The sequence below is a fragment of the Python bivittatus genome, unplaced genomic scaffold (genome assembly GCF_059951505.1).
Source record: "Python bivittatus isolate LINGU-HERP-01145 unplaced genomic scaffold, Pbiv_v1 ctg000320_np1212, whole genome shotgun sequence".
Lineage (NCBI taxonomy): Eukaryota > Metazoa > Chordata > Lepidosauria > Squamata > Pythonidae > Python > Python bivittatus.
Window position 1 is genome coordinate 2,851,775 of NW_028277052.1, and position 26,953 is coordinate 2,878,727.

General features: G+C 45.1%; 1 protein-coding gene across 1 annotated transcript; it reads right to left on the minus strand.

The window, feature by feature from the left end:
• Positions 1-4,047: 4,047 nt before the first annotated feature.
• On the minus strand, positions 4,048-26,211 carry LOC148216189 (uncharacterized). Its single transcript, XM_088138787.1, has 11 exons — positions 25,983-26,211; positions 25,766-25,825; positions 21,134-21,255; positions 18,709-18,838; positions 18,192-18,393; positions 15,380-15,485; positions 14,972-15,118; positions 13,931-13,991; positions 13,203-13,369; positions 12,583-12,637; positions 4,048-4,247 (listed from the first exon to the last, which is right to left on the minus strand). Exons 1-11 carry the CDS (start codon positions 26,209-26,211, stop codon positions 4,048-4,050), a joined length of 1,479 nt encoding a protein of 492 aa, XP_087994913.1.
• Positions 26,212-26,953: the final 742 nt, after the last annotated feature.

The window sequence follows — 26,953 nt, forward strand, 5'->3', positions numbered from 1 at the left end:
CTTTAGCAAAGTTTAGCTCATGAGACATTTGAGAGCCGCTTGGTTAGGACCCTTTGAGCGAATGAAGGAAAATGCTATCCCACTGGAAGGCCAGTTACCAAAATGGGGGCCGAAAAGCCAGTTGGACCAGCCCCAAACCATGGTAGACTTCTCACACAATACTCCTTCACCTGGTCTGAACAGTAGCGAGGCCATTCCTCCTTCGTTAAGCACCGGCCATCTTGGTTCCGGACAGCATCATCCCTACAAATATCATATGTGTCTTTGACACAATCCCACCGTCTGTCTTCTGTAAGGCTTTTATACCCAGGAGCACACGGGCACTGAGCATCGCTGGGCTATAAAGAAAAGAAAATTAAATCCATTCTTTTGGAATTTCCACCCCAAATAAAGACATGACTCAAAGAATCAGAAGGGGGAAGGAAAAAGGGATGGTGAGAAGGTCCAACTAAGTTGAAAACTACTCTTCCAGGTTTGGATGAAGCAGAAAGAGAGAAGTTGGGGTAGGGTGTTTAAGGTTTCTGGAATGGGTGCTCCATGATGTGGCAACCTCCCTGAGTTTATAAGGATTTAAGGAGATTTGATCTTCCCATTGAGACAATGCTGCCATAGGACAGTGGAGCGCCTGGTCTTCCTTTAGGATCAGCAGGTTCACATGTGCTTAATGGCAACCATGCCCACTGATCATTTGAACACATGAATAGAAAAAATCCACATCCAGTACCTGGAAAACACGACCTTGTCGAAGGCACACGCAGGTGTTTTGACCCTCTTTTGGCTGCACTGCCTCAGAGCCACATGGCAAGCAAGCTACTTGGCCAATTTTAGCACTGAAGAAATCCGCAGGACAGGCCACGCAGGAAAGAGAAGAGGACAATCCCGCTGAACGGAAGGTGCCTTCCGGGCACGGGATGGGGGATGGACTACTATCTGGACAGAAAAAACCTTGAAAAGAAAAAAAACACGAGTGGAATCTATTGGCGTCTGGCGCTGCTGACTACAGAGGTGTTTGTCAGAAATGGACACTGAAAACGAAGTAAGCATTCACAAAATATCCAGCTGAAAATTCTTTTTGAAACATGAAAAAAGCCCTTTGACGCGGAAATGAGAGTTTGAAAGTGAAATTGCATTAAAAATACACATAAACTATACAATGTATTTACTCAAAACATGCATTTATATTACATTATGTGTTGGAAACCAATCTCTTTAAATTTCACAGAAGTATCAATATATTCAGCTACCATATCTGGGTTGCAAAACTTGAGAGGATCTTCTTTCCTTCAGCAGCCTGGAGCTGTGTAATCCAATATTGTAGCTTTAATCAAGAGATTGTACATACATGTCTACTCAATAAGTCCCACTGACTTCAGGACCACTTACTTACAGGAGTCTACACAGCCCAAGTTAACTGAATTTATATCTCATTGAAATCAACTGAATCCTTTAATCATATATCTGTATTTATCCAGTTCTAGTTCTGATTATTTCAGCCCTAGTTTAACTTAATATTATATTTCACATCATTCCAATGCTTTGATTCCTGTCGTTTACTCTTTGTAGCAAGGTTGATTTAAACACCTTAATTTTCACAGATGATTCAACCTTCCACAATCTCCACAATCCGTAGAATTTCCAGAGCCTTTCATGTCTTTAAGATCATCGGTACTAAGTAGTATCTGTTCACTATTAAGCATCATGTTCTGCTTAATCTATATAAATAACAAGAAGTCGCTATCCATACAAGAAGGCATTTACATTGCAACCACTATATGGTATTTGTTTTCTTTTAAATTAGGAAGTTCAATTAATCAACCATCTAAAGAAATGTTCAGCCAATGCAGAAAACAACTGCAGATCGAAAAGCCCATGAATTGGGGGTTAATACATTTTGGAACCCTTCCTTGTACCTGCAGGGCACACAGATGTGTTCTCTTGTCTTCTCGTACAGTTCAATCCATTTTTGCATCCGTCTTTCTGCAGAGGTGAATCACCTGCAAGGCAAGCTGTGAAAGCAGAGAAGAGAAAGAGGAAGACAAACATAGCTCTAGATTCGAGGATGAGCACTGTTCAGTCCTTGAAGTGTTCCCGGATACACGGATTCACTTCCATTTTTAAATATTTCATCACTAGGGAGTGAAAATGCAGCCACAGGCCACCGGATCCCTTTGTTTTGGTCTGAGGTTCAGATAACACAAGGGAACGGCAATGGAAGATCAAGGTGAACCCAGAGCCGGGATGTTCATGTGAAACCAATTTGTGGAATTCGTATCCTAGCTGCTTTGCGTTTCTCTGGAGCCCCGAAGCCGTGCACGTGCAAATTCCTGGATGCTTCCCCCCCCGATTTTTTCTACCCTCTCTGCTCCCATTCCCCCCCCCCCCCCCCCCACGTTTCCTGGCCTTGCTGTCTCTATTTCTACAACTTCAAGAATTGCACAGAAGGAAAGTTTCCTCAGCCTCCCATTTTCTTGCTGGGAGAGCGCTGTCTGTCCAAAAAGTCAAAATGGCAGGTGTGTCTGTGTGAACAAAGCCCTGGCCCCCTTTTTTTACCCGTGTGTCACGCTTAGGTTCTCTAGAGGTGACACCTGAGCAATGTGCTTGAGAGACTGGCAAATTCAAAACCAAAGCGTGTGTCTCTGGCTACCGCTGCAGGGAAAAAACAGCACCCCAAAACCCAGCTATCAGGCCTGTGCCTTGTCCAACTGAGAAGTGGGTGGTTTCACTTTCCGATGTGAAAAGCACACTCACATTCCCCAGGTTAGATTTTTTTACCCATCCCAAATGGAAAGTGCCCTTTTCTTCCCAGTAGGGGGCAGCACCGCTTCTTGTATGGCGAAAGGGAAAGTTTCTTTCAAGTGGAATTGGATTCCTGGTGACTGATGGACAAGCCCATTTGTTTTCTTGACAGTAATGCAGAAGTGGGTGGCATGGCTTTCTTCTGGCGTTTTTGTTTCCTTCCCGTGTGGGCTGACAGCACTGGGATTTCCTGATATTGACCAGGTTCCCCCCACCCCCCACCCCCCACCACCTCCAGCTTAGTGTTTGCAGATCAGCCACATTTGGTTTGGGAACTGCAGCCCATAATATTGTTGGGATAAATTCTCCTTGATTCTAACAGAAGCTTTTGACCAGCTCTTCTGCAACTGCCCAGAGGTGTGATCTCTTGGAAGGATACATCTGGCACCACGTTTTCCTTGCAGCTAAAGCTTGAATAAACTGGATTTGACTGGGAGAAAATTTCTACAGCCAAGCTGGCTTCGGGTCATAGAAGAGTTCACCAGGTTGGGGAAAATTAGCAATTCTAAGCAGGTCCCCTTTAAAGCCCTTTTAGTTACCCACCATTGCCATAAGTTGCTTGGAGAAATGTTTAATTATTTTTTTTCTAACTTGATGCAAGCATATCATTTTTACTCCTTCGTTTACTTTTTAAGCTTTCTTTTTCCTCTTTTCACACCAGTTTGCATCTTGGTTCATGTCTGCATAAATGAATTATAACATTCATAAACATTTTTATGTGCATTTCTGCTAACGTGTTTTCATCTTCACTTCTCTGATTTGCCACATGACACAAGCAGTTGGCTGTCTGGTATTTTTTTAACCATATTTTGATGAACATATGCATTTGGGGGGTGCCTTTCCCCAAATATATACCTTTCCATTTTTGAAAATGGCATTAGAAAATGCAGGAAAACATCAGTGTCACTGAATCTCATGTGACATTTCTGCTTTTCAAGAGCTCTGACTTACGTAAATCAGCCAGGCTTCTGGTCCTCATGGTTACAAAGCAGAGTGTGGAAATATGTAAACAAGTTAATGTGAACTGGTTTATCTACTCCTGTGGCTCCCTCTGCTTATCTGATTCACATCTTTCTAATTCGATTTCTTGTGTTTGTCATACAGTACCTCATTTCTTGACAACTGGTGCTGGGCCAGAAAGATAAGACTTCCCTGTTCTAAAATCAAATCTGGCAGATTAATTCTTCCTTGTGTTGCTAACAAACATATCAAGCTCCTTTTCCTCAGAATAATATCACTCATTCCAAACAATCATTCGGCAGCTGGTAAAATGAGATCCAGGCACTCCATTCCACTGAATCCTGTTTCCTTCACTGAGTTTTGCTTGTTTTGAGGCACTTCAGCGCCATCAGGTTTCTGGTCCTCCCGGTCCTCATGTTTGAAGGGAAGCACACAAGCCATTTCAAAAATGTCAGGTGCCTCCATAAGGGTGTTGTGGGGCACCAGGTTGGCTGCAAAAATACAGAGATGGCGATCAAGGCTCCACATGCTTTGCATTTCTCGAGGGTCGTTTCATGGTCTTCTGGATTTTGCAGCCCAGATATGGTAGCTCCAAACCTTCGCCTGTTGTCCAACTTGGGTCCAACTATGGCCGCTGTCCAAACGGGGTTGTGAGGTCTGGATGAGATGAACATTTCCCACTCCAGCCATTACGTCTGCTCCTCTGTGTTAGAAAAACTTGACTGGTTGTGCTCCTATCAAGTCATCCAGAAGTCTTACTGCTGCATAGAGACAAGAGACAGGTTCACATGAGTTGCTGAGCGAGGGGTGTCTCCAGAGTGTGGTCCAAAAAGTCAAGATGGTGGCCACCAATGCACATAAAAACCAGGTGAGCTTTGATCACACCATCACATGCCTATCCTGCAGGCCCCCCCTATGCTGAGTCCAAGTGGACCTTGCTTGATTTGGACTCAATTCAGGTTTTGTGGTCATCTATTCATGCATTCTCATTGTTGTCCTGAGAAACTTATACAGTAATACCTCGGTTCACGACCACTTCTGTTCATGAACAATTCGGTGAACAATTTTTGCTTCCGTTCGCGAACTCCGCATCGGGTGACAAATACGACCCACAGCCATTTCCCCTGCTCTGACACGTGGTCGTGGCTTCCTCTAGGTGAGATCGCGGTTGCAGACAGACACTTGCTATGAAGCTTTTTGGTGTCGCCTCAAGCAAGGTTAGCGTTCTCTCTCTTCATACTGTACTGTACTGTACTTTGCTTCATATTTTTGTGGTTAAAAAAAAAAATACATATGGTTCAGAATGGATTAACCTTATTTACATTGAACCTTATGGGAAAATTTGATTTGGTTTGTGACCAATTCGGTTGGCGACCATGTTCGTAGGGGTCAGAACGGATTAACTTTATTTACATTGAACCTTATGGGGAAATTTGATTCGGTTCGCGACCAATTCAGTTCGCGACCAGAATCGTGGAACGAATTAAGTTCGTGAACCGAGGTACCACTGTATACAGGTCAGGGAGCCACAGTCCAGACCAAACAGACTGGCCCCAGTTTGCAACAAGGCTATATAGTCTCCCCTTATTTATTCAACCTCTATGCTGAATATACTTTAAGGGAAGCTGGATTGGAAGAAGATGAGCATGGTTTTAAAATTGGAGGAAGAAACCTGCACTATGCTTATGACACTACCCTGATAGCCAAAAATGCAAAGGATCTTCCAGCTCTATTAATAAAAGTCAAGGAGCAAAGTGAAAAAAATGGGACTAAAATTAAATATAAAGAAGACCAAGCTAATGACAACAGGTAGAACAACCAGCCTTAGAATTGGCAATGAAGATATTGAAGTGGTGGAGAGCTTCTGCCTTTTAGGATCAACCATCAACAGTAAAGGAGTCAGCAGTGAAGGAAGATGCTGCAGACTAGCACTTGGTAGAGCAGCCATGAAAACCTTGGAAACATTATTCAAATGCCATGATGTGTCTACACCTACAAAGATCAGAATCGTGCAAGCCATGGGATTCCCTGTGACACACTATGGAAGCAAAGTTGGACTTTGAAGCAGGATAAGAAGAGTATTGATGCTTTTGAACTTTGGTGTTGGAGAAGACTCCTGAGAATACTGTGGACAGCCAAGAAAACAAATCAATGGATCATTGAACAAATCAACCCAGAGTTCTCACTTGAAGCACAAATGACCAAGCTCAAATTAGCCCACTTCGGACACATTATGGGAAGACCCAGCTCTCTGGAGAAGGTTCTGATGCTGGGAAAGATGGAAGGAAAGAGAAGAAGAGGATGACCAGCATTAAGGTTATAGTGGCGATGGGGATACTGTTGGAAGACCTGAAGGACCAGGTTAAAGACAGATCATCCTTGAGAAAACCTATCAATATAGGTGCTAAGAGTTGGCCCTGACGATGGCACATAATCAATCAATCAATCAATCAATCATTCAATCAATCAATCAATCAATTCAATTGCTATCCAGCCAAGCTATACAAGCCTCATAGAAGTCCATAATACTGGGAAAAGTGGAAGGAAAGAGAAGAAGAGGAGGACTAGCAGCAAGGTGGATGGACTCGGTTCCAGTGGCAATGGGGCACTGTTGGAAGACCTGAAGGACCAGGTTAGGGACAGATCATCCTGGAGAGAAGTTATCTATATGGTTGCTAAGAGATGATGCCAACTTGACAGCACATAATCAATTATCATGAAGACCTAGCTATCTTGAGAAGTTTATAACATTGAGAAAAGTGAAAGGAAGGAGAAGAGGACAACCAGCAGCAAGATGGATGGACTTAGCTACAGTGGCAATGAGTGCATCACTGGAAGACCTGAAGGACTAGGTTAGGGACAGATCATCATGGAGAAGATCTATCTATGTGGTCACTAAGACACATAATCAGTCAATCACTAGATCAGGTGCTGATATCAGCCTAGCAGCCTTTTCTTGGTTTGGAAGTTAACCAGGTTAATACTTGGATGCAAGTCCACCAAGGGATTGTATGGTTATAGACTGGGACGTAATACACACACACACACACACACAAACACACACACTTCTATACTGGTGCCAAGAAAGTGGCCTGGCCACATTTATGAAGGCCCCAAACTTGAGCAGGATGGGAAGGAGACTTGACTTTTTTACAACACCAGGGGAAAAAACCCATTTAATATTTCCCTTCTGCCCCTTCTTCAAAAACACCGGTGTGTCCCCTGCAGTCACAAGTCCTGAATGACCGGATGCAACACCCAGGACTGGCCAATCCTGAGTGGGGAGTTTCTTCATAGTCTATCTTCCCAATCCTGGGTTGTTTGGAGCAGACATTGAAGGCACCACCTGACCCTCTTATGAACAGCCCAGGGTTCTTTCCAGGCCACAAAAGAAACCTTTGAATGGTCTGCATCTGCATGTAGGAGCTGCCCCTTACTAGTAAATATGTTGATCTTTTTGCTGAACACAAAATAGTAAACCTTGCCTATCCCCACAAGGGGCATTATCTCCTCTGGAGTGGGCGCGGTTAGATCTCACACCTCTTCAACCAGATGAGTGTGGCCAAACTCACAGGACCCAGCATGTCTTAATCCACATTACTTAGAATTTCTGGATTTCACATAAATACTTTATCTAATGCATCATCAGACCGATGGATGCTTTTCCAAGTGAGTCATCCCAGCGCAAAGGTTCCTCTGTTTGTTTATGACTCAAACTCATGCATACACCAACGTGCGCCGCGAATCAGCCAGATTATTGCTTTGAAAGATATATCAGGAACCCCTGCATGGCTTTTGGGTGCATGGAAGCTGAAAAAGTCAGTGGCAACATTAGAAGCTGGGTGTTGGCACATGCACTTTGCTCTTGCACGCACAATTGAGGCAGCACATGTGAAAATTGATTGACAACATTAGATATGGCAACGGGCATATTCATTCTCCCGTCCCATGCCAGCCACCAAATCATGGTTGTGCAATTGGGGTAGATCTCACACAGATGCCCAAATGTATACGTTTTCTCTTGATTTAGGACAATGGTCCTGCCAACAGTGCCACTGAACCTTCATGGCTAGAAATTGGCAGCACGATCTCCCACTATTTTGAGAAGAGAAAGACACAAATGAAGTAGCGTAAGCATCAGAGGTTTCTCATTTTAGTATGCTAAGGCCCTTCTCCTCCCCAAAATACAGTCCCAAACCTACAGAAAACCTAAGCCCTCTAGCAGCTGTATCCCCTCCTCTGGCCCTTTGCAGCTCGTGGCCTCCAAATGTGGCTCAACTCTTCTCTGCCTCTTACAACTGCCATTATTTCTAGACAGTGTGTACCACACAGGCTGGCATTCACGAGGAGGTTGCACTCACAGCTCCAGGTCACCGATTTTGTGAAGGCTGAGTTGATTTAGAGACCTGGACATGCCTTTTATTTCTTTTGCCTGAGAGTTGTGCAGGAAGTACAAACAACCCACTACGGATGAAAGCAATCTGCGGTTGCCTTTTGTATCCTCTCTTCAAGGAGAACCAGCACACCGTTCGGACAGATGGCCAGCACACTGCAGGTGCTCTATGTGAGCCAAAAGGAATGCGCTGCGCCTGGCGAGAAAGGCCAGCTTCCTCTTTTGCAGATAGGAATCTGGGCTGGAAAGCATCTTCCAATGGTTTACTAGGATGCCTTCTGTGCTCTGGGTGCTGTTCAGTCCCTGATGGAGGTCCCTGATGGAGGTCCTGGCTCATGGAACATCTCCTAACACAACGGCAGAACAGACTTTGAGGCGCCTCCTGATGTGGCAGCTACACTCTTTGCTATTTTGTAAGATGACAAACCAAACTCCCCGGGAGAAGCATCCCCAGATCCTTCAAAGGCCTTTGAAAGGCCCTGACCAAGCAGAGCCCTTGAGATGGTTCTTCACTTGCCTTCAGATTCAGATGTGAGGGACTCAGACCTGTAAACCTGCAGATGAATCATCTGGGGATTAGAAAGCACGGCTTTTTTCACCACGCAGGTATAAAAAAGGCCAGCTGTAGCTATCTCTCTGAGAAAGACAAGGACTTCCCCTATAGACAGCCCTGATGAACAACAATCACTTACAGAAGTGAAGGGAAGTGAAACATGGATTAACTAGGCAACTCAATGAGATTCACAAACATTACCACTCGTGAAACTCAAACCTTCTTGTTATACATGAAATTAAAAGAAGGGGAAAAAATCCAAGGGATTTCGCTAGAAATTCTACATATTTATTGCCAATTCCTGGATAAGCTCTTGTTTTTTAACTGAACAATGTGTTGTTAGAATGGTATTGCTTCATATGTAGGAAACTCCAGAAGTGTCATAGAAACCAGCTGTTTAACAATCAAAGATTGCACAAAAGGATTCAGTCTGGAACTGGGAATTTGATCAAGCGGAGAAAGGAAGACAGGGGCAAATTGGATAGGTCTGAAGCGAATGTTTAAAGTACTGTCCGAAGCAGCTGTTTTTGCAAGGCAGCTGTTTCACGCTTGAAAGCACTGCTCGGAACTCGATACAAGGCATTTCCAATTAGAAAAGGTTTATTTTTATATTTATTTATCAAATTTATATGGCCGCCCATCTCATGAGAAGTGACTCTGGGCAGTGTACAACACAGTTATAAACAATAAACATATTAAAAAGCAGTCATTTTTTTAAAAAAAATTAAAAAACAAAGCATAAGAGAGGATAGACATTAACAGCTGTAATGGAGCCTTTTCGAGATCTCCCCGGTCCCCTGGGAGCTCCAGGCCTGATGGCATAACCAGGTCTTGAGGGACTTCTGGAAAATCAACAGGGAGGGGGCTAACCTCACTTTGGGGGGGAGAATGTTCCACAAGGCAGGGGCCACGGTAGAGAAGACCCACCTCCTGGGACCCGCCAAATGTAAGTCCCTGGCAGATGGGACCTGAAGCCCTCTCCTCCAGTTCTAATGGGACAGGCAGATGTGATTGGGGAGAGGCAGTCCCTCAGATAACCCGGCCCCATGCCATGGAGGGCTTTAAAGGTCAACTCCCCAACTTCTATCTTACTTGCACCTCTGGTTAAATTGAATTATAAAGTGTTTTTCCCCCTTCAAAAGCCTGTTTGACCAGCTGAAACTGAAAACCAAAGAAACACATTTGGGCACCAGGGGAAATGAAGCTTGGCTGCAATAAATGTAACGCTTTACAAAGGCTGGTTGCTAGCTGAAGTAGCCTTTCCTGGACATGTGAATCAGGTGGGCCCAAGACTAAAAGAAAAGCAGGGCTGGGTGCTCTGCTATGATGCAGCTTGCTTGGCTTGTAGTTGGTGCACAGACTGAATTAGCTCATAAACTGTAGCTCATAAACTACAGCTCGTAGTTTAATGCAAAGTATGAACCAGATTACTAGAGTGCGTGCATTCAACAAAACATGGTTTAGCACGTGCGTGGAGCCACAAGTCATAGTTTAGAACAAAGGACAACCCGTGCTGATATGGACTTGTGGTGCTGGATGTGCCTAGATGACCACTGCTGGTGCTGTTTGGTGTTTGGGAAACAAAGGGTGGTGTAGTGGTTAAAGCCTTGGAGGCAGGTTTGAGCCCATCTTCAGAAGCTCCTGGTTGACCTGGCCAGCTGTTTCCTCAATCTGACCTTTCCCCCATTTGTGGGAAAACCTGAAGGAAGGACACTCTGTAGGACATGGATGACTCTTGGGAAAAAGCAGCATATAAATCTAACCAATGAGTATTAAAAAAAAACAAAAAACACAGGTGAGAACTTGGGGGGACCCCAACATATTTCCTGAGAGTGTGTATCTGCCCTAAAGCTCTTACCTTGGAAGGTCTGCAATGCTGCTAAAACTGAAGAACCAATTCCCAGCCATAATGTGCTTAACCAGCTTGGGGAATGACTACCAGTGGCCGTCACACCACAGGCTGAACTTGGTCAATGTTAATCTTGGGTAGCTTTGAAGTCATTCAGTATAAATCCAGTTCATTTGTACATATTGTGCAGTCTCAGTAACCGAGGTCTCTGAATGCAGATGCCTAGAATTTTACTACCTTTCCAGGTGTGGAAGTGACCTGGGACATCCTGGAATAGGGCGTGTGTTTGTTTTTTAATCCTTTATTCTATTCTAATATTTCCAGGTCTTGGTGGCTGCTGTTGGGCTTGGCAGGCAATAAATCAAGGGCGCAGGTCTACAATAAATACGTTCATTGCCAGAATTACAACTGCCAACTAAATTTGCAGACCCCGCTTCTATTAAATTCAAGATTTAGTCTTTGCGTTCCCTTTGCCCGCTCGTGCAGTGGTGCTGCCATCTAGAAGCCTCCTGACTTGGGTGGGTGGGAAGGTTTTGCTGTGGTAGCAGATGACTCTGGTTTCAGTGCGTCTTTCTTTAGCTGAATAGAAATATGTTAATTTCCCCATCAAGACATCCTGTGGCTGACCAATGAAAACCACACAGAACAATAACAACAACAGACGTGTCTGCAGGATCAAAGGCTTTTCTCAGAATGAAAGAAAGCATCATCACCCAACCTAGGGCAAGGCAAGACCAGCTCTGCCTCTTTTCATATGCATGCAATGTTGCAACATGTATGCAAGATGGGTGGTGCCCGCATCATGCCTCCTTTGCCTTCTGCCCCTGAGTGATACCTCTGGAGGTTAAGCTGGTTTTCCTTAAGCACTTCTTATCATTGTCCCCTCTAACAGTCTATGACCAGGACTACATTCTCATGTCGTTTATGGCAACTGAGGACAGAAGGGAGTTGATAAAAGGCGTCAAGATTCAGTCTGCAAGAATTCCATGGAAAACGTTATCAAGATTAGTCAATTTTACAACTCTTCCATAATTATAGTTCCCGATTCATTGAAACCCCATTTGTCACATACACTCCGATAGCCTCCGATAGCCTTTGAACGTATCAGTGAAGTAAGCATTTCGACTCGGCTAGAAACAAATGCTCAGGTCAAGGTCTTTGCTGTATTTACTACAGGCTCATCCCAGAGTTATATGATTGAATCATTTGGTGGATATAGGGAGGTGCTCGATTTTACTTGGACTACATTTTCCTATGGATAATATTGTTGAAATTACTCTTTGTTAGTGTCAGGGCTGCACCAGGCCGTTTTTTTCCAAAAGGCCAGCCCTGCCGTTGGGCAGAATGAGACCGCTTCCTTAAGGGGATGCTGAAAAGGGATTGTGAGATGTTGCAGCAGGTCCATCATATGATCTGAACAAGCTTCAAATCCTGGATGAGATGCTGTCTCATCCCAGGCATTGAAGTAACATTCATCTGCCACTGAGTTTTTGAACGTAGAGCATGGGGCTCATCAAGCAAGATGGCTCTGTCTTTATCAAGGCCTATAAATGCCATTCATTTGAAACAACATGGCACCTCCTCAGAGACCATGGTCCCAACAGAAACGTCTTACAGCCCCTTCCCTGAACGATGGCTCTCTTCTGAATGGCTGCATTTAGCCCCGCTTTCTCACACTTGTTTCCTGCCAGACCATACTGATTGGGGATGATGGGAGTTCTTATCTTACGCCTTCTTATTCAAACCATGGGTCATTCATTGTGATCTCCTTCAAGAGGTCTTTCCAGCTGAGTCCTAATGTTTTACCGCTCCAGAGACTTACTGCCTCTTCTTCTACTGTTCTCTCTCCATTGCTTAGTGCAAAGAGGATCCCTTGATTTTCAAAGCCCACGGACATTGAGTCCTGGCTATACAATGCCAGCTAATCAAAGCTCTGGGGTGGACAAGTGCAACCATTTTCTCTTTACAGATTCCCTTTAGGGAACTGGTCCAAAAAGCCTGACCATGCAGCTGGTGGAAACTCCTGGTCACCTCCTTGCAAATAGAGAAGAGCTGCTTCATCCAGGCCTGTGGGGGACGCGGAGCCCTGTAAAAAAAAAAAAAAAAAAAGACATTTTCAAAGCAATCAAGTCCAATTGTAACTTCAGTTGTAAGGATGTCAGCCTTTGCTTTGGAAACCAAAGTAGTTGTGCTTGCTTGGTGTGCAGAACTAGTGTGCATAAGGGTGTTTGCTGACCAAGCCACAATTGGTTAGGCTCACACAACAATCTAAATCAGTGTTTCTCAACCTTAACAACTTTAAGAGAAGTGGACGTCAACTCCCAAAATTCTGGGAGTTGAAGTCCACACATCTTACCGTCGCTAAGGTTGAGAAACACTGCTCTAAACCAACATCAACAAGTCACATGAATGCTTAGCACATGGTGTCTTTCCAGCCATAGAAACACAAGAGATGCCCCAGGGGTGCGTCTTTGGCAGGGCACCTTACCCTGCTGTGCATGAACTCAGGTGCCCTGCTTTGAGCAGGAAAATATCTTGGGAAGGCCCTGGAGGGAGGATGGATAGGGAAGCAGAGAAAAGGCAAAGCAGAAAAGAGACAGGTCTAGGTACCCCTTTATCCTGCAGGTGGCTGTGAGGGAGCAAACGGTTACCTGGTCCTGCAGATCAGCCTCCATTTGCATCAGGCAACAGATGCCGGCGAAGATCTGCTCCTTTCGCAGAGTGAGCGCTTTGCGCATCTCGGGGCTGAGGCCCGGTTTTGCCAGGTGCAGAACAAGAGTGGAATGAGCCAAGGTGGCACACTGCAACGCTGTCCGTCCTGCAGGGAGAAGCCCCAGAAGGCATTCGGCAGAAGGAAGGAAGGGAGCCAGCGAAACAGGGAGGCGAAGCCTGCCTGCAGAGGCCGGCTGGGTGGAAGGGGCATGAAGGGGCAGCGGGGAGAAAGGAGTTTGCCCCCACTTGGGCGCTGTTGCATACCTTACATCAGCGTTTCTCAACCTTAGCCACTTTAAGCTGTGTGGACTTCAATTCCCAGAATTCCCCAGCCAGCCATGCTGGCTGGGGAATTCTGGGAGTTGAAGTCCACACAGCTTAAAGTGGCTAAGGTTGAGAAACGCTGCCTTGCATGCGAGAGGGCAGCGGTGTGATTTTACAAACTGTAGTGGCTGGTTTCCACATATTGCCGGACCAACTCAAGCGCCATTTGGTTTAACCCAACGTATGAGCTCAGGGCATGACGGCCGCCCTCTTTGCCCGCAGGGTTGTGCCAATCGGACACGGTGGGAGCTGCTGGCTGACGCCCATGGATGGGACCCCCCCCCGGCAAGCCTCTGCTCTAGGAACGCAAGGGAACTGCCTTCACGGCCCCTTCTGTGCCCACCTTGACTGTCGACGGCGCCCAGTTCAACATGGATACCGACGTGCCAGCAATTTTTCAAGACCTGCCGTAAAAAAAGAACAAGAAAGAGATTTGATCTCCTGTCCTGCGGTTGGCGCCCAAGAAGAGGGAAAAAGTCTCCAGAGTATGTTAAATGTGGAATGTTTGGAGTTAAAGCTGCTATTTTTTTTAAGGATTTGAGAAGCTTAAGTCAACCTAAATTTTTTTTTTTCTTGCCACCCACTCATTCATACCTTAAACTACTCAATCTCAACTCCTTTACCAAAGGAGCTTAATAGAGGTTGTGGCCTCAGAATAAGGCCACAACCTCTATTTATTTCAGAGGGTTACGCAAACCACAGCTGGAGCATAACCTGAATCTCAGCATGGCAAAATATGGAAACCAGCCAACCAGGTTATAGCTTAACCAGCTGGTTGGATTCAGAAAACATGGCTAGGAAAGGGTGGGTCCCTACAACATATTAATCACACACGGCCCAACCTCACATCTTAGCCTAGTCTAACATGGTGTGCAAACCTGGCCTGAACGTTTCTTCCTAAACAAGTCTTAGATTTGGTTAACACATCAAGCTTTGCTATGCCATGATTTATTTAACCATGGTATGCCTAGTAAGCCTATATATATATAAATCTTTTCTGCTGATCAGCCTGTCAATCCATGATCAGGCTTATTGAGGGAGTCAGTGTTACTCAACCCCTGAACATTCTGCAGCTTGGTTGCTATTCAGATGAAGGGTCTACAAAATCAGGGAGCGTTTAAGTCAGTGTTGTCCAAACTTGGCCACTTTAAGATGAGTGGACTGCAACTCCCAGAATTCCCCAGCCAGCATGGCTGGCTGGGGAATTCTGGGAGTTGAAGTCCACTCATCTTAAAGTGGCCAAGTTTGGACAAGTGGAAATGTGCCCACGGGACTTAATCTTGAAATCTGGCCCGGATCCCAAACCCCATGGTCTGGCTTTGCTTCCACCTTCAGGGAACCGAGTTAGGTACGCCGACAGCCGCCTTCTTCCAGATCCACTCACTTCTAGGATCCTCACGAAACCGTTCTGCGCGCAAAGGTGCAGTGGCGTCTTCTGGGCCCCGTCCCTCTCGTTGACGCTGGCTCCCAGGGAGACCAGATCCCCGAATATCATATGGTGGTTCTTCTGAGCTGCTATGTGCAATGCAGTCTTTAAAGGGTTAAAGGAAGAGATGGGGGGGGAGAAAAGACTCAGTTACGCTCAAATGCACATCCCTGAATGAGAAGTGAATTGGCTGCTTCTCTCCTATCATGCCCTTTTTAAAACTTTAGTATGAGTATTTATTTTCACTGCTGTATGAAATCTCACCCTTTGAGTTTTGACTTCAGCCTTCGCCTTAGTGCAAAGCTGAACGCCAGAGAGGAGGGAGGGATTGCAATGCCCCCAACTTCTGCCCCAAATTAAGCAGACCTGCTTGGCGCTGTCTCTCTCGTCAATTTTTCGCCGGTAAGCGAACCTCTGAGCCAACGCGAAGGCCAGGGCCCTTTTCCCCTGCCTTACAGCTTTGTGCAGAAGTCTGGGGAGAAAAGGAGAAAGAGGAGGGCGGTTGGCGGGTTTGTGTGCTGCAGAGACTCATCCTATGAAAAAACAAGAACCAGGAAAGAGGAGGAATTCTGAACTTCCCCCTTTTTTCCTGCACCCTTCGATCGGCCTGGCTAGCGAAAGCTAAGTTGTGCTGACCCGACACAAGCTCCACCTCACCGCCCTTGCACATGCGCTGTGATGTTGCACATCCATGCCCCGAGGGCAGAGGGTGCATTATAACAACACGAGACTGCTTTTTATTTTGATGGAAGCGGTGCATGGGGGCAAGTGACGTCACAGCAGTCATGATGTCGTTGTTCCTTATTTTGGATGTCTGTGCCCACCAATAACCCTGTGCACCATCTGAACATGGCCTACAACTTGCAATTCTTTGGCGTGTTCCCACTAGCCAGATTTCTTACTCTTCTCTTGGCTGTGTTTCGAACTCAGCCTTTGCCCAGAAGGACCCCCTTGCTGCTCCGTAGCAGCTCCTAATACAAGAACGGCACAAGGCGGTCCGGTCTTGTTATGCTCAGGCTGAAGAAGGAGAGAGAGAAGTTTTGGAAAGTAACACTTAACCTCCAGGTTTCCTTGACTCTGTGCTTATTCTGTTTGTGGGGACTCCAGCTGGAACAGAGCAGAACCCAGCCTGGGTTGGCCCGTGACGCTAAGCTGTAAGGTTGGTGCTTGGGTTTCAGCTGGGCGTGTCTTGTAAACCCAACTAATGTGGCTTGTAAAGCACTTATGGCTAAGCGTGAGTAAGGCATGATGGCTCGTTTGACCAACCATACTTTAAAGACACTGTGGCAAGACAAGATGAAACCAACTAGCTGTTGCAAAACTAAGCAGCTGCTACAAGTAGTGCCAGGCAGAACTCCGTGGTTACTAGTCACAATGGCAACTCTGTGGTGCCAGGGTCCATCAACCGCTAAGAAGAACACTGCTTTTAAGCCCTCCAAGTTTCTCAGGGGCATCTCTATGGCCTGGAGAAATATTGGCTGCAGGAAACCCTGACTTTGCTTTGATCAAACACAGTGATTCTCAATCTCAGCAACGTTATGCCATGTGGACTCCAACTCCCAGAATTCCCCAGCCAACATGCTTGGCCTTCAGCTGCCAGAATTCCTGGCTGGGGAATTCTGGGAGTTGAAGTCCACGCATGCCAGCTGGGGAATTCTGGGAGTTGGAGTCCACACGTCTTGAAGTTGCTGAGGCTGAGAAGCACCAATCTAGAGAATCTGCTCCTCTTATGGAAGAATTCTGGAACCAGTGGCCAGAAGGGGGAAATGAGACTGCAGGGTAGAAGCAATCCCCCCAGTTCACGGTCAGTTCTCCCTCCCTCTTGTGCCCATGTGCTGTGGGAAGCCTCCAGCCATTAAGCTGATTCAGACAGCCGCCCTACGGAGGAAAACTCATTTGTGGATGGGAAAGGCCCATTTAAGACTGACGCCCAAAGAAACATGCCAGCAAATGCTTTTGCGCATTCAGAAGAAAAGGAGTGGCCTGCTGTAGATTGCCTTTGGAAGGCAACACAGACCTTTTATCACTAGAAGAATAATAAAATAATAAAACTTGAGGATCTTCTTGTCTAAGGACTGGCTCAGAGCAATTCCATTCCGAACAAGGGTTAGAACTTTGCCAAGGAACAAATAATTGCTACTTAAACACGTTTAGTTCTTCTGAATTGCTCATCAAACAAGCCTCCTTTTTTAATTCCTGGGAATCAGCTGCTGGGCTTCCATTAAATGTGCTTCCTTTGTCCTTTTTATGTATTGCTCCTCCAATATTCTTACCGAGAGTTAAGAGGAACACTTCTAACCTGAGAGCACCAGGAACCATAATTTCATATCCATTTTAGGGCCTTAACTTGATTAGGTCACAATCTCACAATCAATCAATACCTAAACAGTTCCATTCCAGTTTGCTTAATTTGGCAAGAAGTCACAAAAAGCAGGGTTGGGCAAACATTTCAACAAAGAATTCCTAAGGACAGGGCAGAACATTCAAGCTAGTGGTGTAATTAAGAAAATGCTAGGGGCTTCCAAAAGTAAACTACGACAAATCTGGAGGTGGCCACCAATTCAGATATTTTTCAAAGGGGGATGGAAAAATTCAAGGAGGACTGGGCTATCAGAGGCTACAAGGCTAGACAGCTGTGCATTCTTTCCAGAATGAAGAGTAGCAGACCAAAAATGCTTGGCGCCATACTGGAAGAAGCTCAGCTTGGTGAGGATTCAATTCTTGAATGCTTCCTGCTGGGCTTCCTCCTGTCTGAGACAGGCCAGACTACAGTAAATCAACCTTTGGTCTGAACCATTCTTGGGTCCTTCCTCCCTCCCTCCCTCCCTCCCTTTTGGATTCATCCATTCTTACATTCTTGTAGCAGTATTTCTCAACCTTGGCAACTTTAAGACGTGTGGACTTCAACTCCCAGAATTCTCCAGCTGGCTGGCAAATTCTGGGTGTTGAAGTCCACATGCCTTAAAGTTGCCAAGGTTGAGAAACACTATCTTATAGGATAGTACCCTGACAAAATCTCCCTTCCTAAATAGAGTGCCTTGTCCTTCCTTGCCTCCTATCTTCAATTATCTCCAATGTCTAAAAGTGGGAGATGGATCCCCCAGGGCCTTAGCAGTGGAAAAAAGTGACAAAGGCAGATGTTTATACTATTATCTTGTCCAAAAGGAAACCAAACCACCTGTCTCCATTTTTATCTGGTACAAACAGTTTCTCCAGTGGGATCTTCCTTAGCCAACTCTCTTCATGGCGCAGCTGGAACTGAAAAAAAGAAAGAGTAGAGACCTCTTGTCTCCAGATTGCTCCAGGTCTTGCCTTCAAGCATCCTTCATTGTGCAAGACAGTTGTTGCTTTGTCTTCAACAGACATTGGCTCAATGAGTCCTGGTGGACAGAGGCAGGCAGAGGCAGTCTGGGAGTCTCTGGCAAGACTTTGGAAACTCTCCACTGAATAGCTGGCAGTGTCATTCCACTGACAGCTGTTGTTCTGCATACAAAGATTTGGAAACATGTTGATAGAACCTAGATATTGGTGCTTCATTCTGCAATCAGAATAGAGACTCTCTGAACCCAGATGTGATAATAGCTCTGAGTGAGATACGGAGCAGGGGGGCTGCAATCTGACTGATTCCCAGCTGCTTTCTGGCTGGAGACTGCTCTCAGCTTCCTCAAAAGGAGGCCAAACTTCTGGAAGCCCACCATGATGGCCCATTTCAGACAACCGTGTCTCTTGTTTGGCATGGCTCTGGTGTAGGTCCTCCTGAAGGATTTCAACTAGGATGTCCAGGTCCTCCACGCTTTTTAAGGCAGCTGGAGTCTGTTGCCTGTTCTTTAAAAAGAAAAGAGAGAAATAGTTGGATGAGGTCCACCAAGGGTTGGAGCAAGAAATGGAAGCTAAGGCCAAAAGTAATCACATACTTGCTTGTACTGGTTTTTGGAGCAAGCTCTCCTTTTGCCTGTTTGGGAAGAAGAGTAGAAAAAATTATTGAAGGATCAAAATGGTGGAAGCAAGATTCTGCATTGGTGGGAAGCCATATTATCTGCCACTTTCCCAAATAAATCAAGTCTGAGTTCCAGGGATTCATGGTCAGATCCATACAGTTTTCCCGGCAATCTTACAGAAGTGGTGAGAAGATTTTTCTGGTAAGTCCTTTGCTTTCTCAGAAGACTCTTCTGCTGCAGGTCATCTTTCTTAAAGAAAAGCAACATTTGCAAAGGGACCTCTTGTGGGAAACTGCTGGATTCGAATTGATCAGCATGTTGGATTTCACTTGTTTAGAGCTCAGCTGAGATCATGTTCTATCCTCTTAGCTAAGAGAGCCAATTTACATAACTGACTTGGGTGGGGGAATCATTGACTGAACTTTGCATTAATATGTCACTGTTGACATGTTGACCTTCTGCATTTCTCAAACTGTGTGAGACGTGTGTGTGTTGATAGATGATAGATGATAGATGATAGACAGACAGACAGACAGACAGACAGACAGACAGATGAGAGATAAATAGGATGGGGGTGTGTCCATCATTAGGGTACGGTAAAAAAAACCTCAAGATGGCCACAATGGTGCAATCAAAGATCTGCCTGTTTTTATGTGTGTTGCACATGAAAAGCAGGTGGAGCTTTCATCACACCTTTGTGGCCACCATCTTGACTTTTTAACCACACCTAGTGGATATTGCTGATGGAACATCTGGTTCATGCATCTGATAAAGAAAAGTCTTGTTCTGTTCTATCACAGGCACATGGGACTATACCCAACATAGAAAACTGCGTATTACTCCTACTCAGTAATCCACGGTCCCATCTGGAAGCCATGATGACCTTGGCAAAGGAGGTTTCAACTTTGGCACAAGTCACGTGCACATCTGCATGCTGATCTGCTGTGCCTCCCTCTTCCCAAGTGGCAGAATGGAGAACGGTGGGGCAGTTGCTGGGAAAAGGGCTCCCTTCATCCTCCGGGCCTGGTCAGCTGTCCAGCAGAAGCAAAGCTCTGTGGGGGAGAGATCCCCCTGCCATGCTAGTGAGAGGGGAGGGGGGCAGCAGGGAACGACACAGTAGCATCGAGGCGGGTCGAGGATGATTTGGGCAACACTGTGACATGATGAGGCTCGTTAAGCACCTACATGAAATAGACACAACTCATGAAGGTTAACGATGAAGAGAAGAGCCATTTAGAAGAAGAGGGGCATTTTTGCATGGGAGCTCTGCACCGCTCTCAGACTTCCTTCCTGGTTTGTTACCCGTGCCTGGCAGCTGAGCGGATTCATTTCTCGCTCAGCTGCAGCGGACTGAGAAACATAAAAGTGAAATTGTGCTTGCAGCACTGATGTTTTACCTGTTGTTCCTGAATTCTTTTTGGTGGCCACTCTTATAGATGTTTCCTAAGGAAACCCAATGAAATAACACATCTGAGACATTCCTCTTGACTCGATCAGTGACCAAGACACCCATCACCACAGCTGCCTGGGTAGGCGCACAATTACTATCATGCGCGCGCACACAAGCATTGCCAGGGGGAGGCACAGAACATGGCAGTCTCCAAATAAAGCGAATGAAGAGAAAGATGCACTACAAATAGTTCCAGTAAATATAATAATAAAGTAGTAATTTCACATGCCGATTAAGCAAATGAACCCAAGCTTGACCTGTCATCTAAAATCTGACGCAGGGAAATCAGTGAGGAACAGGGAGTGAATCGGGGTAAAGATAAATGGAAAGAATGTGCAATGAATTAATGGAATTGGCAGTCTTTCCATTCCTGGAACGGCCACTCCTTCTCTTTGCACATTTCTGTATTAGCGATTTCCGAGTCGCTCTGCCATCCCTGTGCTGATTTACAGCCTGTCTTCCTGAGTGAGGGGTCACCACCATGATGGAGGGGTCCAAAAAGATGAGAAGGCAGCTGTGACTGCACAATCCCAGCCTGCCCCCCCTTTTATGTGCATCCCATGGTTGCATCCACCATCTTGACTTTCCTGACCACCCCCATGGGTGCCCTGCAGTACTGGCTAAATGGGGCTATACATTGCTAGTGTAGGACGAACCCGATCCTATTTCTTGGTAGAGAAAGATTGTTCTACGTTCAGAAATAGCTTGGTGGGGAGGGGCCCCTTGCCTCACCTTGGCCTCCTTGGAATTCATCCCCCTGGAGACCCGTAGCTTCTTCAGCAATTCCCGCACGGGCATTCTTACTCTCACCCCCACATATTGCTTCTGGGGGGCACCGGTGCTCAGGGCTGGATCTGGACAAAATCAAAACATGAATCACTCCTTCAGAAGAAAGTACATTATTTTCATGCATCGACATGAGTCTCCTGCCTAGCATGCTTCTTTCCCAAAAATTTCGGGTCACCTGCAGTGCTGAATGGGGAGAGGAGTTGGGGTTCACCTCTGGGTTCAAAAATGCGCATCGAGAGCAGGGTGCCTGGGCCTTTGAGAACTCCTGAAAATGTGGAGAAATGACAACTGCCCTAGAGCTGCCAAGGAGAGAGGACTGGGTTGAAATATCACCGCCATGTGAATTTACCACAGAGCGTATAGATCAGGGGATCAAGAGGGTGGCCCACACCATGAGATCGAAGCCCTGCCGTCGCACATAATTAAGCGCAGGGCTTTGCTTGCATGTTCTTGGTCCCTGTCTGGACTGCATGACCCCCTCTCTACGGACTCCCCTGAGATCGATCCTATAAATGGACGTGGAGCCACGGCCTGCTTGCAGCATTCCCCCCTAGGCTGAGATGGAGTCTCCATCGGTTTCAATTAGGGCCCTGCTTTTAACGCTTGCTTCTGCGTGCGTTCACCGGCGCATATGTTCTAATGCAAACAGGGGCCCTTTTTGCCAAAGCGCAAAGAGTTACCACTTCCCAAAGAGAGGGGATCGTTCTCATGCTCTCAAAGACGTGGGGACCAGTGGGCGGGATGCAGCATTTCTTTCAGTCCTTCGCTTCAAATTCCGGCAACCAGTTTTTTTGAGGTGTGAATGGCAAGAGGTTCCACACCGATAAATGTGGATAGTGCAGAAATGTGGGGATAATAAAGGCTTCCTAGAATACAGGATGTTGGGACATTTATTTGTGCTGCACAGGTATGACATCCTTTGAATGCTATGCCTTTTCTGGATTGGGAGCCTTTGCTTGCAGTCACTCATGCCTTGGTCAGTTCCCCCTTGGATTACTGCAATGCACGGTCTATGGGGCTGCCCTTGAAGACTACCCAGAAACTGCAACTGGTTCAGAATGCAGCAGCTCAAATGGTTATGGGTGCTAATTAATCTGCTCATTTAACATCTTTGTTTTGAGAGCTGCAGTGGTGGCCAGTTTGTTTCCAGATGCAATTCCAGGTGCTGGTTGTCACCTTTAAAGCCCTTCATTGCTCAGGACCTGGGTGCCTGTAGGACCACCTTCTCTCAGTGGTATCTGCTCAGCCTTTGGGGTCTGGAACAAAGGGTTCCTCAGGTCTCTGATCCTCAGGGGCTGTCACCTGCAGGGATCCTGGGGTGGGGCCTTCTCAGCGGTTGCTCCCCTTTTCTGAAACATCATCCCCCCCCCAATATCATATGAGCCCCGACCCTGTTCGCTTTTTGCAAAGCCATGAAGACTGCTGGGGGGAGGGAAGGGAGGCCAAGGAATCCATTTCAGCCTCTCCTCCTTTTTTGTAATAATTTTATTAAAGTTTACAAATACAAAGATAAGAGTAATACAAACTAATGGGTGGGCTATATAAATGTGATAAATAAATAAATAGTGCAAAGAGAGAGAGAGAAAAGAAAGGAAGAAAAGAAGAAATATAAAAGAGACCCCCTCCCTCTAGCCAAGTATAAGCAACTCCCATAACTTAACACCTTCTCTAGTATTTCAATAATAAAAAAAAATCTCTTTTTCCCATAATTTATCTCTTACCAATAAACAAATTATAAAAACTCATCATTCAGTTCTATTCAGCAAAAGTCCATTACGAGCTACCAGAAATTATATACATATAATTCCTTGTGAGATGGGCAGTGTCTAAATTCGAAATATATATACTATATATCTATATCTATAACTATATCTATATAGATATATATTAACCTTAATGAAATAAATCAATTTTGTGCTCCAACTTATCACTTTCTCTAAGAAAAAAAAGCAAAAGAAACCTCTCCCCAGGTGTAAAAAAATCTTTAAAGCATCGTCATTCAGACCTAGTCATAAAGAAATTCCATTAGTCTCCTCTCAGGAACAGCTTTAATAGTTTAACACTTTTGTAAGCCCAAAATGAAAGAGCTATGCAAATCGCTCTTCTGATTTATTATTTGTATGTCCCCTTTAGTTATTAAAACATCAGCCAGTTTCATTTGAAAATCCACTGTGGCATCTTTTTCCATGTCACTCTTATAGTCGGTCATTTTAAAATCCATTTTCAAATCCACGCCATCTTCTTCCATGTCACTCTTGTGGTCTAGCATTTTTTAAAAATCCATTTTCAAATCCACATTCAAATCCGCCTCAGTCTCTATTTTATCCTGTAAAATCCGTTCCTGTTCTGTAACCTTTGTTATATCCGTTTTTATAGTGGCAGACAATCTTAAAGGTAATTTCTGAGTACCTTATTCCCAGACAGCCTTAATTTCTTCTGTAGTCAAATAATATTGCTCCACTGTATTAATAGGTCTCTTCTCCTTTAATTGCAATATTTAGTTCTCTCTGGTTCCCTCTAGTCAACCTTCAGAGTCCCCTCTTATCATATCTTTATTCTCCGGTCAGCAAAACTCCCATGGGAGGATTTCTTACAGTTAAATTCAAAATCTTTAGTACTTTTATAAAATTTTAATCAACCCATAGGAAATATTCTTTCAAGTCCATCTGGCCCCTTAACTTTCCAAAATCAACATTCTAGATGCTGTTTTGCTGTTTCCCCAAAATTAAATTTTTTTTATTTAATCTTTAAACTTACATAAAACTTCTTTCATCCAGGGTAGAAGGAAGTTCTCTTGGTGTGATGAAACCTGCCTAGAAGGTTCTTAATATCCAGAAGGTCGATAATAAGTACTTATGTAAAATAGTTAAGAGAGGAAGTGGGAGAACCCAGGGTCCATTTGAAGGCGCCGAACTGCAGCTTAAGCAAGATTATTTCCCCCCGGCTCCAGAGCTCTCAGACCCACAGATATTGCTGGTTTGCTATCTCTTCATGGGCGAGCCTCTGTATGGAGCGAACTTGTGGGTGATCTTAATACTCTCCTTGATCTGGAGAGGGGTTCCAAGGAGCTGATCCCTTCACCGTCTCCTCTTTCCGCTGTGGCCATCGGCTCCGCTCATGTGGAGCCGTCTTCAATCCACCATTGCTTCCCTGGGAGTCATCCATTTCATCCTCTCCTGATGTGGATGATGTTAGAGGTGTTCCTCAGCACATGGGATGTTATTCTATTGTGTGGTTCTGCTTAGATGGTTAGGTTTTACTTTCAATGCTATTACAAAGAGCTGGCCAGAGTCACCCACTGGGGGAGACGGGCGGCATACAAATTTAATAAATAAATAAATAAATAAATAAAAATATTGCTGTGGGAGGTCCTAAGCTGCTCAGAGTCCGACGTGACTGAAACAGCATAAAAGCTTGCAAAATAAAATAATGATATCCGCAAAAAAACTAGCCTACTTGGAGCAGCAGGGCAAAACCTCCATGATTTTTAGGTCCTTGGCCAGGACCCAAATCACTGGAGTCAACACCCAGTCAATTAGACTGTGATATTCATTTGGAGGATGATGATGAAGATAATGATGATGATGATGATGATGATGATGATATAGAATTACAAAGTTGGAAGGGGCTGTTGAGACCATGGAGTTCCCCCATTTGCTCAGTGTAGGAATCCAAGGTCAGGAATCCCTCTGCTTCAACCCATCCAGGCAAGGGGACTCATCACCTCTGTCCCCTGTTACTTGTTCTCCTAACATTTTCCTAACATTCCAATGGAAATGCATTTTTTGGTAATTTGATCCATTTCTGGTATGGATTTTATTTAATTATTTGTTTGTTTGTTAAATTTCTCCCTGCCCATCTCCCCCCAATGGGGGACTCTGGGCAGTTCACACAAAACATTAAAACCATAAATTCATATAAATGCATAAAACATAAACATTTCAAAATTTCAAAATGTTACTAAAAAAGAGGAAGAGAGTCCAAGAAGATGAAGGATCTGGGGCTGAAGACAGCAGGCCTCTATGGGGCTAGCCATCCCCACGCTTGAAGTATTCCTGTATCAATCCATTATTTCTTTCATGGCTGACCTTAACATTTCCAATAAACCTCTTTCCTCTTCCAGGATGACTATCAGGACAGTGCTGCCTTTATTACAAAGGACACTTCTCTCTTTCAGAAAGCTGTCCTTTAGATGTATTTATTTTTCAAAAATTCACTTTTGTCCTTTATTTTGGTCATTTAACTTTTACCGTACAAATGGTACCTGAGTGGGTTATCCAAAATATGGAAATTAAATTGTCTTTTTAAAATAAATGTACATATACGGTTTGATTTTAGATATTTTATTAGAATACGCGCTTGGGTAATGTTTTTTCTTGGTTTTGCTCTTGAATTTTCCTTTGTAAAACAACATTATAAACGTAAACAATTACATTTTTTATCTTTATGAACCTCTTTCAGAGCTGCCCCTTTTTCAGGTTTGTCTTTTATTTTTTCCAAGAAAAAACGGCTGCCGTAAGGTTGATGGGCTGTCCTTGGTGCGGGATACAGCAACGGAAGAACAGATTAACTTGCCTGCATTGTCCCTGCGGTGGGCCAAATCCAGCGGCAGAATGCAGACTTGAGAAAACTTTTCTGCATGAAACATTGGAGGTTAAGAACACATAAGAGCAGCTACCCACTTTGCTGACTTAAAGCCTCCTCTCCTCGTAGGCAGCTCAGAAACTAAATCTATTTCTCTGCAGATTGCAAGCGGCATTGTTAGAGAACGCACCGAAGGACTTGTTCTCACCTTTTGCAGCCAGCAACTCCTGGAGCTCAGCGGAAGATCGTTCCCAAGGCATGGAATCCGTCTCACTGAATTCAGTTAATCCACCGATAGGTAAAGAAGGGCTGTGTTGCAAAGAGTGTGGGGAGCTAGCTGTGTCCCCTGGAAGGGGAGATCCTTGTCCCCCACCGCAGCCACATGCTTCCTGGGCACATATCTTCGGGCCGGATGATGGCTGGAGTTTCAGATGCATCGTCTGCTGCAGCATTTCCATTGAAATCCACATCCCATTGCAACTTCCCACCAGCTGGGAGGAATCTGAGATGCTTCTGGTCACAGTCAGGTCGTCCGTTTCCCCAAAGTAGGAGCTGATAAATGCAGCATCTTCTCCCTTGGCTTGCTCAGTTAATCAGTGAAAAAATATTTATGGCATAAATCAATCAAGATTGCCTCCTGTCAGGTTGTGGATGTAGTTTCTGGGTGATTCCCAGCTGTTTCTCGGCTTGTTTTTCTTTTTTTTAATAGCAGGATAAAGCCAGAGACACGCCAGTTCTTAGGAAGAGACCACACCTTCCAGTTGAGAGAAAATTCGGGCAACACCAGGAAGCTCCACAAAGATTAAGTGACATTAAAACAATCATGTGGAGTTAACTGGCTTGAATATTAAACAGTGTGAAACCAGTGAATGAGGCTGAGCCAGTTGAGGTGAAGCAAGGTTGTGTGGATAAATAGGGGAGCCACGACTGGAGAGACACAATGGTGGAGCTGGGCAGATACTTCTTCCTGTTTTGCAAACCTCTTTTGGAGTAGGTTGGCTGAGCACACCAATGATGGCAGATCAGTGCAGATCGGTGCATTTTCTGCCTCTCTTTTCAAACTCCAGATTTCAGCAAGGGTGGCTGCAGGGCATGGTTGCCAAAGTCAAGATGGTGGCTGGGACACTGTGACTGAAGCGCTGCCCATTTTGTATGTGCGTGGCACATAAAAATAATAAC